Raw genomic sequence first — 14,019 nt, forward strand, 5'->3', positions numbered from 1 at the left:
TGTAGAGCCCGGAGTAAATGAGAATCTATAAAAGGGGACTTTTTGGTACTGTTTCGTCCTTTGACTGGTACTTTTTGAGTTTTCTATAAAATTTAACCTAGAAACATGAAATTAAGCATGTAGAGCCCGGAGTAAATCAGAATCTATAAAACGGGACTTTTTGGTACTGTTTCGTTCTTCAAAAGGTACTTTTTGAATTTCCTATAATATTGAACCTAGAAACATGAAAATAACTATGTAGAGCCTGGATTAAGTGAGAACCTATAAAAAGGGACCTTTTGGTACTTTTTAGTTCTTCAAAAGGTACTTTTTGGATTTTTGTATAATATGGAACCTAGAAACGTGAAATTTAGCATGTAGAGCCCGGAGTAAATGAGAATCTATGAAAGGGGACTTTTTGGTACTTTTTCGTCCTTCGACTGGTACTTTTTGAGTTTTCTATAAAATTTAACCTAGAAACATGAAATTAAGCATATAGAGCACGGAGTAAATGAGAATCTATAAAAGGGCACTTTTTGGTACTTTTTCGTTCTTCAAAAGGTACTTTTTGTGTTTTTTATAATATTGATCCTAGAAACATGAAATTAAGCATGTGGAGCCCGGAGTTAATTAGAATCTATAAAAGCAATCAGGGACTTGAGTGAATGAAAATTTAAACTGGAATATTTTCTGGTACTTTTTGAATTTTCTATAATATTGAACTTATGAACATGAAATTAAATAAAATAGGTTTTTTGGTACTCTTTCGTACTTCACTGGTACTGGTACTTTTAGAGCTTTCTAAAATATTGAATATATAAACATAAAATTAAACACGCAGTATCCCAATTGAACGAAAATTGAAAAAGGATGCTCTGGTACTTTTTTGTTCTTTTACTAATACTTTTCGAATTTTCTATAATATTTAACCTAAAAACATAAAATTGGACATGTAGCTTCCTGATTGTATAAAAATCTTTATGCGATTTTTTTGGTTTCTGGTTGAAAATTAAACATGCGTCATCCTGATTTAATGAAAATATATAAAAAGGCACTGTCTGGTACTTTTTCGTTCTTCAACTGTTTTTTTTAATTTTCTGTAATATTGAGACTAGAATCATAAAATCAAACTTAAAGAGTTCTCTAAAAGGGGAATTTTTGATATTGCAAATATATATACATTTACAATAATGATATTTATTTTATTCCATTACGATGAGGGTAGCGAAGCACACTGGGTATAGCTAGTAGTTTAATAAATTCCTTAATAACTGCCAAACATGCAAACGTAACATTTTCAATTAGTTTCAAAATGAATAATGATAATATTTTATTTGAAATTTTAACTTTGAATACACTTGCGAGTACTTAAATCTTTAATTTGACTTGATCATGACCTAGAAATAACGCTTAGAGTTTTGGAAACAATGGAATAACATGTAGTAACATGGAAATTGACTATTCACATGATTACCAAACACACGAGATGGAAAACATTTTGTTATTATTTTCGAAATTCTAAATTTTAATATTTATTATAAAAATTCCAGGTTTATCATCATTGTGTTTATGGCATACGTCACGACTTTTTATGCGCCAACTTTACAGCTTTTGATCAGAGAACATTTATCTGTCATTTTGTATCCGATGTCGATTGTGAGGGTTCAATGAAATTTTGGAATAGGTAAGTTGCGATTGCGGACAATTTTGAATGACAACTATATTGTGTAAAATTTCAGAAACGATGACTTATATATGGCCACTACCACCACCTCAACAACGACTACAACCACAGAGCCACCACCAACACAACGCCGACGTCCTGTAAGACCTTTAAGACCACTCAGAAGACCCTCGAATCGTAGACCCATTGATGATTACTACTATGAAGAGGATGAATATGATGAGGATTACTATGAGGAGCGTGCCAATAGAAGACGTAAACAGAGACCACGTCATCGTAAACCAGTGGTAGCTGAGTATGATGAGGAATATGAAGATGAGAAACGTTCTTTTGCCGATGAGAAACCAAGGTAATTGAAAAGTTTCTTAAACAATTCTTTAAACATTTAATTTATTACCTATTTCTTTTAAAAAGACGTTCCAATGGTCGTGATCGAGTTCGTGATGAAGCGGAACCTGAAGACGATTACGATACCGATCGTCGCAGTTTTGAGAAACCCAAGTCACGCGGTAAGGCAACAACACCTGCTGATAAACGTAAATTAAATGGTCGCAAGCCAGGAACCTTTGCTGGCCGTGCTAGTGCCGATGAAAGGCGTAGTTTAAGTGATGATCGTCCCCTAACGGGTCGTCGTAAAGCAGCTGCACCCGCTGTCGCTGATGAGCCAGTTGAACCTGTCGAAACACCACGTCGTTCTAACGGTCGCAGACGTATTAATGAGAAACGTTCTACAACTGCATCACCAGCCAGTGATTCCGATGATTTAGATGACTATGAAAAGCCTCAATCTCAAATACCCGATCAGGAAGAAGCTGCTGCCGATGAAGATGCTCCTCCTAAAATCAAAACAACTCCTAAGCCATTGGAAGAATTTGTAACACCTAAAGCAGCCCCTTCTTCAGTTTATTCTCGTCCCAGAGCTCCTCCTCGCATTGCTAGACCAGTACCTGTCAGTGCCAAGAATAAATTCAGTTATCCCGTGCAGAGAACAGCCACTACATCGGCTCCTCCTGCCGGCGATCATGCTGAGGATGAAGAATACTATGAAGAAGAGGATTACGATGACACTCGTGCTCATCGTGGCCACAGCAAAAAACGTGTTGTTGAGGAAGCCACCGAAGAAGAAGAAGAAGTTCCTGTACCTAAAAGAGGTATTTTGGGACGCAAACCTACCAGAACTCTTAGAAAACCAGTAACAGAGAAAAAATCACTGCCCGTCGATGAGGAAGAAGATTATGATGCCGATGAACGCTACTCACGACGTGGCAGTAGTCGCAGAAGAAATCCTTTAACAGGTCGCACTCGCGGTCGTGCTCCTGTACATGACGATGTCGACTTTGTCGATGACGATTATGATGAGCGTCCTTCTAAGCGCACCAGACCCGGTGCACGCAAAGGTGCCAAAAAACCCCGTCTACCCGAACCATCCGAAGAGGTCGACACGGAAGAAGTTGAACCAGAGGTAGAACATAAACCTATAAGGAGTCGCGGTGGTGCTTCAGTTGCCGGCAGACGCAAGCCCATACCCAGCATACCAAGTCGCTCTCGAAGCCCATCAGCTCAAGCATTAGTCAATAGCGATGAAGTCGATCCAGATATAGCAGAGGAAGCAGAAGATGATACCCCTGCTGTAGCCAGTAAAAATAGTTTACCCACCAGCCGTCCAGCTTCGGTACGTGTAGTCAAACGACCATTTTTACCATCACGTGGTGGCAGCCCATATTTACCAAGAGGTCTACAACCGGTAGGCGTCGCTCATAAATCACACGAATCTCATACCACTGACAGTAGTATGATTGATATGTTCTCTACCAACTCCGGTGTACATCTTCTTGAACATGGTGCTCCATTGTTACGTGACTCTGGGTCACGTACCACACTGCCACCACGTAGTGCTTTGCCTGTATCGCAACCACGACCAGAAACGCAACCATCTAGTAAAGCTACATTGGATGAGCTCTACGAAAATGATTACGACGTTACGCTTAATGATGCTTTAAATCCAACGCTTAAACCGCTTTCGCCGCATCAATCAACCCACTATCATCAACATCATGAAAATAACAATAACAACCGTCCGTATCAGAGTATATACTCACCTTCAGCATCCTCCTCCTCCTCTTCCTACTCTTCTGCTTATTCATCTTCTCCTACTTCTTCATTATCATCTTCCGATTCATTTGTATATAAAAATCAATCACCTTCTTCTTCTTCTACTTCCTCCTCTACCGCACATTCACAATCTTTTCAATCTCAAACTCAGCCTCAATTAACCCAATCAAATCAAAATTATCATCAATCTCAGCAACAACAAAACCAACAACATCCATCCCAACATCAATATCAACCAAATTCCCCAAATCATAATAATAATAATTACAATAGTGATTCAAATTTTTCCTCAACAGATATCCGCCGGCGTACGATCGTCTCGCCGCCAGCCCCGCAAACAAGTCGCAGCGACTACAGAACCAACATCGGTTCAAGAATAGCACCAAATTATTACGATGATTATGATTACTAAGTAAATTTTAACCGGCTCACAGTGGTATAGGAAAAAAAAAAGAGGGAAATAATTCGGTAACTTCTAAACGGTTAATCCGATTTTAATGAAATTTGGTATGCACAAAGAGGAGGTGTTGTCGAGTTTAGGTTTTGAATTTGGACCTTATAGGCCAACCAGGGGCCCGGCGGGGGGTCCTCAAATTAGGACACCTCGGCTATGTTAAATTTTTAAAACGATCCTATTTCTTCATTTGAGTTCCGATTTAAAAAAAATTTCGTATATAGAATCTCCTCATCGAGCACTATAAAAAATGTCGTCGTAGCAGTAAATTATCTCTTATAGTTTAGGAGATATTCGCATTTGAATATTAAAATTTTAAAATTTTTACCGTCCTTACTTTAGTTTTTTTGATAATAGCAGGTCCAAATATTTCCGATTTTCGCCATTTTTTTTTATTTGCTTAACAACAAGTTTATATACCAAGCAGTGAAAGAATTATGTAAAAATCATGACTGAGTCCAAAGTTATAGGCATTTAAATTTAAAAAATTAAAAAAAGGCGATTTTTTGTCATTTTTTTGGGAAAAAAGTATCTTTTTCTTTTTAAGTTATCTAAAAAGTTTCTAAGAAGATGTATATAGAATTTATACTTTTTGGAAAGCTGACTTTACATAAAATACGATAAATGAAACAAAACCTAAAAATTTTTGATACCGAGGGGACCAGGTCCATCCAAAAAAACCCTATTTTTTATGGAAAATTAAATTTTGAGCAAAAGTTCTCAAATCGCATAGTCGATATCAAATTATAGTGACCTGTTTTATATGACCCAATAAGTTCTTAATCATTTTGTAACGGGTTTCGATAACCCCGCCCCTGGTATGGATATAATAGGCAAAAAACCAAAAAATCCCATTTTTGGGATTTTTTAAAACTTTTTTGGGAATTCCGGGATTTCTAATAAGAAAATTCGAAATTTTTATTTAATTTTGGATTTTGAGTAAAAAAATCTACATAACTGTAAAATTTCATCAAAAAATATTCATAAATAAAATTTTTATTGCAATTTGAAAAATTTGTATCTTCGCAAAAACTGAATAAAAAACATTTTTTAATTTTTTTTAAAAAAAGTATTCCGCGAATTTTTTAATTTTCAAAAATTATATACAGTTTTGAAAAATAGACAAAATTACCTTTCCATTGATATATAACATGCCTACCTAATGTTTTTTAAGTGACAAATTAATTAGGGAAAACTCAACATCTTTTAGAAAATTTACCTAGCACTATTATTTTCATCCATATATGTAACAAATTTAAGAGTTAACCTTATGGATGAAAATAATAGTGCTAGGCAAATTTTCTAAAAGATGTTGAGTTTTCCCTAATTAATTTGTCACTTAAAAAACATTAGGTAGGCATGTTATATATCAATGGAAAGGTAATTTTGTCTATTTTTCAAAACTGTATATAATTTTTGAAAATTAAAAAATTCGCGGAATACTTTTAAAAAAAAAAATTAAAAAATGTTTTTTATTCAGTTTTTGCGAAGATACAAATTTTTCTAATTGCAATAAAAATTTTATTTATGAATATTTTTTGATGAAATTTTACAGTTAGGTAGATTTTTTTACTTAAAATCCAAAATTAAATCAAAATTTCGAATTTTCTTATTAGAAATCCCGGAATTCCCAAAAAAGTTTTAAAAAATCCCAAAAATGGGATTTTTTAGTTTTTTGCCTATTATATCCATACCAGGGGCGGGGTTATCGAAACCCGTTACAAAATGATTAAGAACATATTGGGTCATATAAAACAGGTCACTATAATTTGATATCGACTATGCGATTTGAGAATTTTTGCTCAAAATTTAATTTTCCATAAAAAATAGGGTTTTTTTGGATGGACCTGGTCCCCTCGGTATCAAAAATTTTTAGGTTTTGTTTCATTTATCGTACTTTATGTAAAGTCAGCTTTCCAAAAAGTATAAATTCTATATGCATCTTCTTAGAAACTTTTTAGATAACTTAAAAAGAAAAAGATACTTTTTTCCCAAAAAAATGACAAAAAATCGCCTTTTTTTAATTTTTTAAATTAAAATGCCTATAACTTTGGACTCAGTCATGATTTTTACATAATTCTTTCACTGCTTGATATATAAACTTGTTGTTAAGCGAATAAAACAAAATGGCGAAAATCGGGAATATTTGGACCTGCTATTATCAAAAAAAACTAAAGTAAGGACGGTAAAAATTTTAAAATTTTAATTTTCAAATGCGAATATCTCCTAAACTATAAGAGATAATTTACTGCTATGACAACATTTTTTATAGTGCTCGATGAGGAGATTCTATATACGAAATTTTTTTTTAAATCGGAACTCAAATGAAGAAATAGGATCGTTTTAAAAATTTAACATAGCCGAGGTGTCCTAATTTGATGACCCCCCGCCGGGCCCCTGGTTGGCCTATAAGGTCCAAATTCAAAACCTAAACTCGACAACACCTCCTCTTTGTGCACACCAAATTTCATTAAAATCGGATTAACCGTTTAGAAGTTACCGAATTATTTCCCTCTTTTTTTTTTCCTATACCACTGTGCGGCTGTTGTCAACTTAAACCGGGTAACCGGATAAACATTGTTTATTTTCAAAAAGAAACAATGGAAAGCGCAAAAAACTAAAGCACACTAAAGTAGGTATTTTGTTTATTTTAAACTAAAACTCCAATTGGACTAGAACTGAACTAGAACTGAACTAGAACTGAACTAGAACTGAACTAGAACTGAACTAGAACTGAACTAGAACTGAACTAGAACTGAACTAGAACTGAACTAGAACTGAACTAGAACTTAACTAGAACTGAACTAGAACTGAACTAGAACTGAACTAGAACTGAACTAGAACTGAACTAGAACTGAACTAGAACTGAACTAGAACTGAACTAGAACTGAACTAGAACTGAACTAGAACTGAACTAGAACTGAACTAGAACTGAACTAGAACTGAACTAGAACTGAAGTAGAACTTAACTAGAACTGAACTAGAATTGAACTCGAACTGAACTAGAACTGAACTAGAACTGAACTAGAACTGAACTAGAACTGAACTAGAACTGAACTAGAACTGAACTAGAACTGAACTAGAACTGAACTAGAACTGAACTAGAACTGAACTAGAACTAGAACTGAACTAGAACTGAACTAGAACTGAACTAGAACTGAACTAGAACTGAACTAGAACTGAACTAGAACTGAACTAGAACTGAACTAGAACTGAACTAGAACTGAACTAGAACTGAACTAGAACTGAACTAGAACTGAACTAGAACTGAACTAGAACTGAACTAGAACTGAACTAGAACTGAACTAGAACTGAACTAGAACTGAACTAGAACTGAACTAGAACTGAACTAGAATTGAACTCGAACTGAACTAGAACTGAACTAGAACTGAACTAGAACTGAACTAGAACTGAACTAGAACTGAACTAGAACTGAACTAGAACTGAACTAGAACTGAACTAGAACTGAACTAGAACTGAACTAGAACTGAACTAGAACTGAACTAGAACTGAACTAGAACTGAACTAGAACTGAACTAGAACTGAACTAGAACTGAACTAGAACTGAACTAGAACTGAACTAGAACTGAACTAGAACTGAACTAGAACTGAACTAGAACTGAACTAGAACTGAACTAGAACTGAACTAGAACTGAACTAGAACTGAACTAGAACTGAACTAGAACTGAACTAGAACTGAACTAGAACTGAACTAGAACTGAACTAGAACTAAAACTGAACTAGAAAATTAAAAAAGTCTTATTTATTAAAAGACTTGTTCAAAAACTCACCTTTAATTTCGAATTTCAGATCTCCTTCCCAACTGTAAATAAACCTGCAATGAAAAAAAAAACAACAAATATATAACTAAACTTGCTGCTTTCTTAAATCACTTGGTGTACAGGACGCAAAAAAAAACTTAAAAAAGAAAAATTCCTTAATAAATTGCAGCAAAGAATTTATCATAAATTAAACGTAGTGTGCTCAATCATCATACATTTAGTTGTTTTTTATTAATTGTAGTATTTTTTAAATTAAGTTTATTAATCTCTTTTAATTTTACATAAAAAACAAATACTCAATTTTTCGTGATAGTAAATGACAAAAAGGACATAATTATATTTGTCTTATAAACAAATAAAAAATGAAAATAATTATCTTTGTGATGACAAAACAAGTTAATGATTTATTTTTTATTATTATTTTATTTTTTCTTTATTTTTTTAATTTTGTTTTTTTTTTTTTTTCTTTTTCGTAAATTATATTATTTAAACAAAATTAACCCGAAAAACTTTCATATTTTTCCAAGAAAATATTAACAAACAAATACTTTAATTATAACTATAAAATTTTACAAAATTGTTTTTTTTTTTTTTTAAATTTTATGCTACTAGAAATAGTATTTTGAATTAACTAGAAATAGTATCTAAATGCGAACGAAGAAGTATTTTCTAGTTTTATATTGAAAACAAGAAATAAATTCGAAAAATTGTTAATGTTTTCAATATAAAATGAGAAAGAAATATTTGTTCGCATTTAGATAAACAGGCAGAGTTACTGTCTGTTTTGTTTTGAAATAATATTGTAAGAAAAAAGAGAAAGAAATAATGAAAACAAATGTATCACTCTTAATTAGAAGACTTGAAATGCAATGTATATTTAAATTAAAAAATATAAAGCAAAAAAAAGGAAATGAAAATAAAATACAATACAAACAAAAAACAAAAAAATTTATCTGATTTTATTTGCATTTAATTTGTATTTAATTCATATGGGAGGTTGCAAACACCCCATTGAAAGTCCGCCCATTATTAAATGTTCAGATGAATGTCAAAGTTCTTAATGTAAAATTTGAAGATTCTAGCCCTAATAGTTTCTCAGGTATACGAATTTTTCTATTTAATTCATATGGAGATTCCAAGCCCCTCCAGAAATGTTCTGATGCTCGAGCAAAATTTGAAAAATTTAGCTCTATTAGTTTCCCATATAAATGAATTTTTGTAATTAATTCGTATGGGAGGTACTTCTCCCCACATTGATAGTCCGCCAATTTGTAACCCAAAATTTTTATATGGATGTTAAAGTTCTTTGTGCAAAATTTTAAGATTCTAGTTGTAATAGTTTCCAAGATAAACGCATTTGTGAATTTAATTTATATGTGAGGTGCCACGCCCTCTGCTGCTAGTCCGTATACTTTTTATCCTAAATAATCATATTGACTCTAAAGTGGCTCCGACAAATTTTGAGGACTCTAACTGTTATATTATCTCAGATATACGTACGTACATACGTATGTATGTATGTATGTATGTATGTATGATGTATGTATGTATGTATGTATGTATGTATGTATGTATGTATGTATGTATGTATGTATGTATGTATGTATGTATGTATGTATGTATGTATGTATGTATGTATGTATGTATGTATGTATGTATGTATGTATGTATGTATGTATGTATGTATGTATGTATGTATGTATGTATGTAGTATGTATGTATGTATGTATGTATGTATGTATGTATGTATGTATGTATGTATGTATGTATGTATGTATGTATGTATGTATGTAGTATGTATGTATGTATGTATGTATGTATGTAGTATGTATGTATATGTATGTATGTATGTATGTATGTATGTATGTATGTATGTATGTATGTATGTATGTATGTATGTATGTATGTATGTATGTGTATGTATGTATGTATGTAGTATGTATGTATGTATGTATGTATGTATGTATGTATGTATGTATGATGATGTATGTATGTATGTATGTAATGTATGTATGTATGTATGTATGTATGTATGTATGTATGTATGTATGTATGTATGTATGTATGTATGTATGTATGTATGTATGTATGTATGTATGTATGTATGTATGTATGTATGTATGTATGTATGTATGTATGTATGTATGTATGTATGTATGTATGTATGTATGTATGTATGTATGTATGTATGTATGTATGTATGTATGTATGTATGTATGTATGTATGTATGTATGTATGTATGTATGTATGTATGTATGTATGTATGTATGTATGTATGTATGTATGTATGTATGTATGTATGTATGTATGTATGTATGTATGTATGTATGTATGTATGTATGTATGTATGTATGTATGTATGTATGTATGTATGTATGTATGTATGTATGTATGTATGTATGTATGTATGTATGTATGTATGTATGTATGTATGTATGTATGTATGTATGTATGTATGTATGTATGTATGTATGTATGTATGTATGTATGTATGTATGTATGTATGTATGTATGTATGTATGTATGTATGTATGTATGTATGTATGTATGTATGTATGTATGTATGTATGTATGTATGTATGTATGTATGTATGTATGTATGTATGTATGTATGTATGTATGTATGTATGTATGTATGTATGTATGTATGTATGTATGTATGTATGTATGTATGTATGTATGTATGTATGTATGTATGTATGTATGTATGTATGTATGTATGTATGTATGTATGTATGTATGTATGTATGTATGTATGTATGTATGTATGTATGTATGTATGTATGTATGTATGTATGTATGTATGTATGTATGTATGTATGTATGTATGTATGTATGTATGTATGTATGTATGTATGTATGTATGTATGTATGTATGGCAGAATTTCAATGCAATATTAGTGTTTATAAGTGAATTTTGACCTTCAAATCACTTTCTAAAGGGGACTTTCTTTGAGGGCTAGGGTCAATTTATTAAGACTTAAATGAAACTATATTGTTCCGATCATTATATATAATTATAAGCTCAAAAGCTCTATTCAGGGGGGATTTTTAATATCATTTTCAATAGATTTCGTCTTTGACAAGGAAGCGTAGTGTGTGTAAAAGGTTAACATGGACACACTGGCAGACAGACATAGCTAAATCAACTTAAAAAGCGATACTGAGCCGATTAGTATACTTTAAAGTGTAGAACCAAGTTTATTAGTTGTTAAAAACTACTATTACTACTATAGTGCTGTAGGGTATAAAAATACAAATTAAAGAAATGATGTGGTTTGCAAAAGGGGAAAGAACGAGTTTATCGGTATAATCACCATCCGATATCGTCATATTAATAATTTACATTGAGTCAGTTTAAGAAATTATCTACTTCGCAACAGATCTTTCAACAACAATGGAAAAATTTTTTACCAACATTGATTTAGTCACTTATATGTGTAAATTCTTAAATTTCGAACAACAATTACAATTAGCCCAAGTTTCCGGTGAATTGAGAAATTCTATAGTGAATTATTTGTGGAAAATTAACTGCCAAGAAATACAAATTCTTATTAATGGAACAACATTTGTAGTAACGGATAAAAGACAAGTATTCAAATACGATTATAAGGATTATTTTGACCCTGATATATGGCGAAGAAAGAGTCTAATTTTGACTAGTAAAAATCTACAAATTACAATTAATTGCAAACCGAGATTCCGATGAGAGTATATGGAATGTTTTAACTTTTGGGCTTAAATTCCCAAATCTTACTGAACTACATTGTCGGAATATAAAATTGGAAAATACTGATTTGCAACAAGTGGCGGAGAACTGTCCAAACATCGATACATTGTTACTAAATAATTGTCTTAGACAAAAAGGTAGATTTTCGGAAATTGGACTTAATATAGATAAACAAATTCTCAATGCTATGCAGAATTTGAACAATCTTTGTGTATATAACTGCCATTACAATTTTGCATGTCTTAAAGATATTGTTAAACAACTAAAGTTGCAGCAATTCACGGCTAATGATGGAGGTTTTGAAGATTTGAAGAAGAACGATTTAAATTTAAGTAATTTCAAATATTACAAAGAACTGGATTTGCCAAATTTTAAAGCCTATTCCGATTTCTTATATTTTCAAATAAATTTCTTGACACACTTGGAAAATCTTTGCCATTTAAGTCTAGGCTCTATTTCCGTACCAAACAAAATTTCCATTACTAAAAAATTCTTTTATGATTTATCGAAATCTTGTAAAAGTTTAACACATCTACACTTACGAAGATTCATTACAAATGATTTCATAGCCTTGAATACATTAACTGAACTTTATATAGATGATTGCGAAGGATTAAAGTATTCAAATTTGAAAACTATATTAAGTGAAATGCATTTAAAATGTTTTAAATCCTATCGTACCAAATATGAAGGAAATTTTGAAAATTTTTCTATTTCTCAAACATTGCAAAAAGTCGATATAGATTTATATGACAACAATGTTATTATAAAGTTATTAGAGCTTAATGAAGCAAATCTCTTGAACTTAACAGAATTTCATTATAGTGATGCTGATAACTTGAAAGTTTCTAAGTTTGCCCAAAATATAAAAGTTCTTAGTACAAATACAGGCAAGTTGATAGCTGAAGATTGTTTCAAATTGAAATATTTGCAAGAGATCATACTAACTCATAGCAGTATTGCTATATCTGATTTGCTGCTATTGCTAAAACTTGAAAATTTATATAAATTATCATTTTGGAATATTGTTTATTCCTATGACCAAGCTTTTGTTGTTTTAAGTGAAATGAAAGCTTTTAACACAAATCTTCAATATCTACGGTTGTTTAAACTTTTAAAGGGTTTCATAATAGACTTTTTGTTCGATTTCTTAAGTATGAATACACAATTATCGTTTGCATGTCACATCGAATATGCGAAGTCAATAGCAGAAATCGTGAGTCATGAACAATTTCCAAAACGTTTTAAAAATATTAACGTTTGCGGTGTTTCTATAGGTAAATAATAAATATGAATAATTTATTAAGACAATACTGTTTAAATAATTATTTCTATATTTATTTTTTAGATTGTAATTCTATTCGGAATCGTTGTGAGAAAACTATGGATCAAATATGTGATCTTATCAAAACGTTAGAAATAACTAATTTGAAACCATATTTTATAGTTCAATAAACTTCATTATAACGATATTATTAAAGAAACAACATAACTCTCTATACTAATTGCTCTAATTAATATTTTCCTATTACAATACAAAGTGTTATAATTCCCAAATAGTTTATGTGCATTCTAATATAAGAGATTTAAGAATTTATGAACAGGGCAAGCAAGAACCGAAGTAACGAATAAGTTTCAATTTGTTCCCGGGCATCAAATCGCAACTAGACCAAAGTTCTTACTTCATACTAATACCGTAACGGAACCCAGTAGTTAACTGATCGAGAGCCGTAGCATTTAACTAATAAATCGTAGTTAGCCGATTAAGAGCTCAAGAATTTAACTCATCGGATTGCATCCATAGTCATTAGTTTTGACCAGTGTTGCCAATATTTTTTCACCATTTCCCGTTAAACTATGTCAAAAAAACCGCCAGATTTAGGTTTTAGACTATAGACCAGAAATTAGGTTATAGACTAGACTATAGACTAGACTATAGACTAGACTATAAACTAGACCATAGACTAGCCTATAGACTAGACTATATACGTGAGAAGTCGCAATTTGACCCTTTTTCAAGTGCTTCGCCACTTTTTGTGACCCTTTGTCAGAACGAACCCAGTAGTTAACTGATCGAGAGCAGTAGCATTTAACTAATAAATCGTAGTTAGCCGATTAAGAGCTCAAGAATTTAACTCATCGGATTGCATCCATAGTCATTAGTTTTGACCAGTGTTGCCAATATTTTTCCACCATTTCCCGTTAAACTATGTCAAAAAAACCGCCAGATTTAGGTTTTAGACTATAGACCAGAAATTTGATTATAGACTAGACTAT

General features: G+C 31.6%; 2 protein-coding genes across 3 annotated transcripts in view; both read left to right on the plus strand.

Annotated features, from left to right (window-relative positions):
* LOC119605855 (nucleolar protein dao-5) overlaps window positions 1–8,386 on the plus strand; it is a 47,483-nt gene extending 39,097 nt beyond the window's left edge. The window contains exons 7-12 of one of the 2 annotated variants that reach the window (XM_037959178.1): window positions 1,530–1,663; window positions 1,719–2,012; window positions 2,078–3,738; window positions 4,072–4,199; window positions 6,769–6,861; window positions 8,040–8,386. In XM_037959178.1, coding sequence (XP_037815106.1) covers window positions 1,530–1,663; window positions 1,719–2,012; window positions 2,078–3,738; window positions 4,072–4,187 — 2,205 coding nt within the window. In that variant the 3' untranslated portion in view covers window positions 4,188–4,199; window positions 6,769–6,861; window positions 8,040–8,386. The remainder of the gene's footprint in view (window positions 1–1,529; window positions 1,664–1,718; window positions 2,013–2,077; window positions 3,739–4,071; window positions 4,200–6,768; window positions 6,862–8,039) is intronic. The other variant, XM_037959179.1, reaches the window with a different exon arrangement.
* Window positions 8,387–11,409: 3,023 nt separating this feature from the next.
* On the plus strand, window positions 11,410–13,197 carry LOC119605858. Its single transcript, XM_037959185.1, has 3 exons — window positions 11,410–11,500; window positions 11,676–13,019; window positions 13,091–13,197. The coding sequence occupies exons 1-3, from the start codon at window positions 11,410–11,412 to the stop codon at window positions 13,195–13,197; spliced, it is 1,542 nt and encodes a 513-aa protein (XP_037815113.1).
* The last annotated feature ends 822 nt before the right edge of the window (window positions 13,198–14,019 follow it).

Source organism: Lucilia sericata, unplaced genomic scaffold (assembly GCF_015586225.1).
Source record: "Lucilia sericata isolate MDLA Ls3-8-SP2 unplaced genomic scaffold, ASM1558622v1 Contig000527F_arrow, whole genome shotgun sequence".
NCBI classification, from domain to species: Eukaryota; Metazoa; Arthropoda; class Insecta; order Diptera; family Calliphoridae; genus Lucilia; species Lucilia sericata.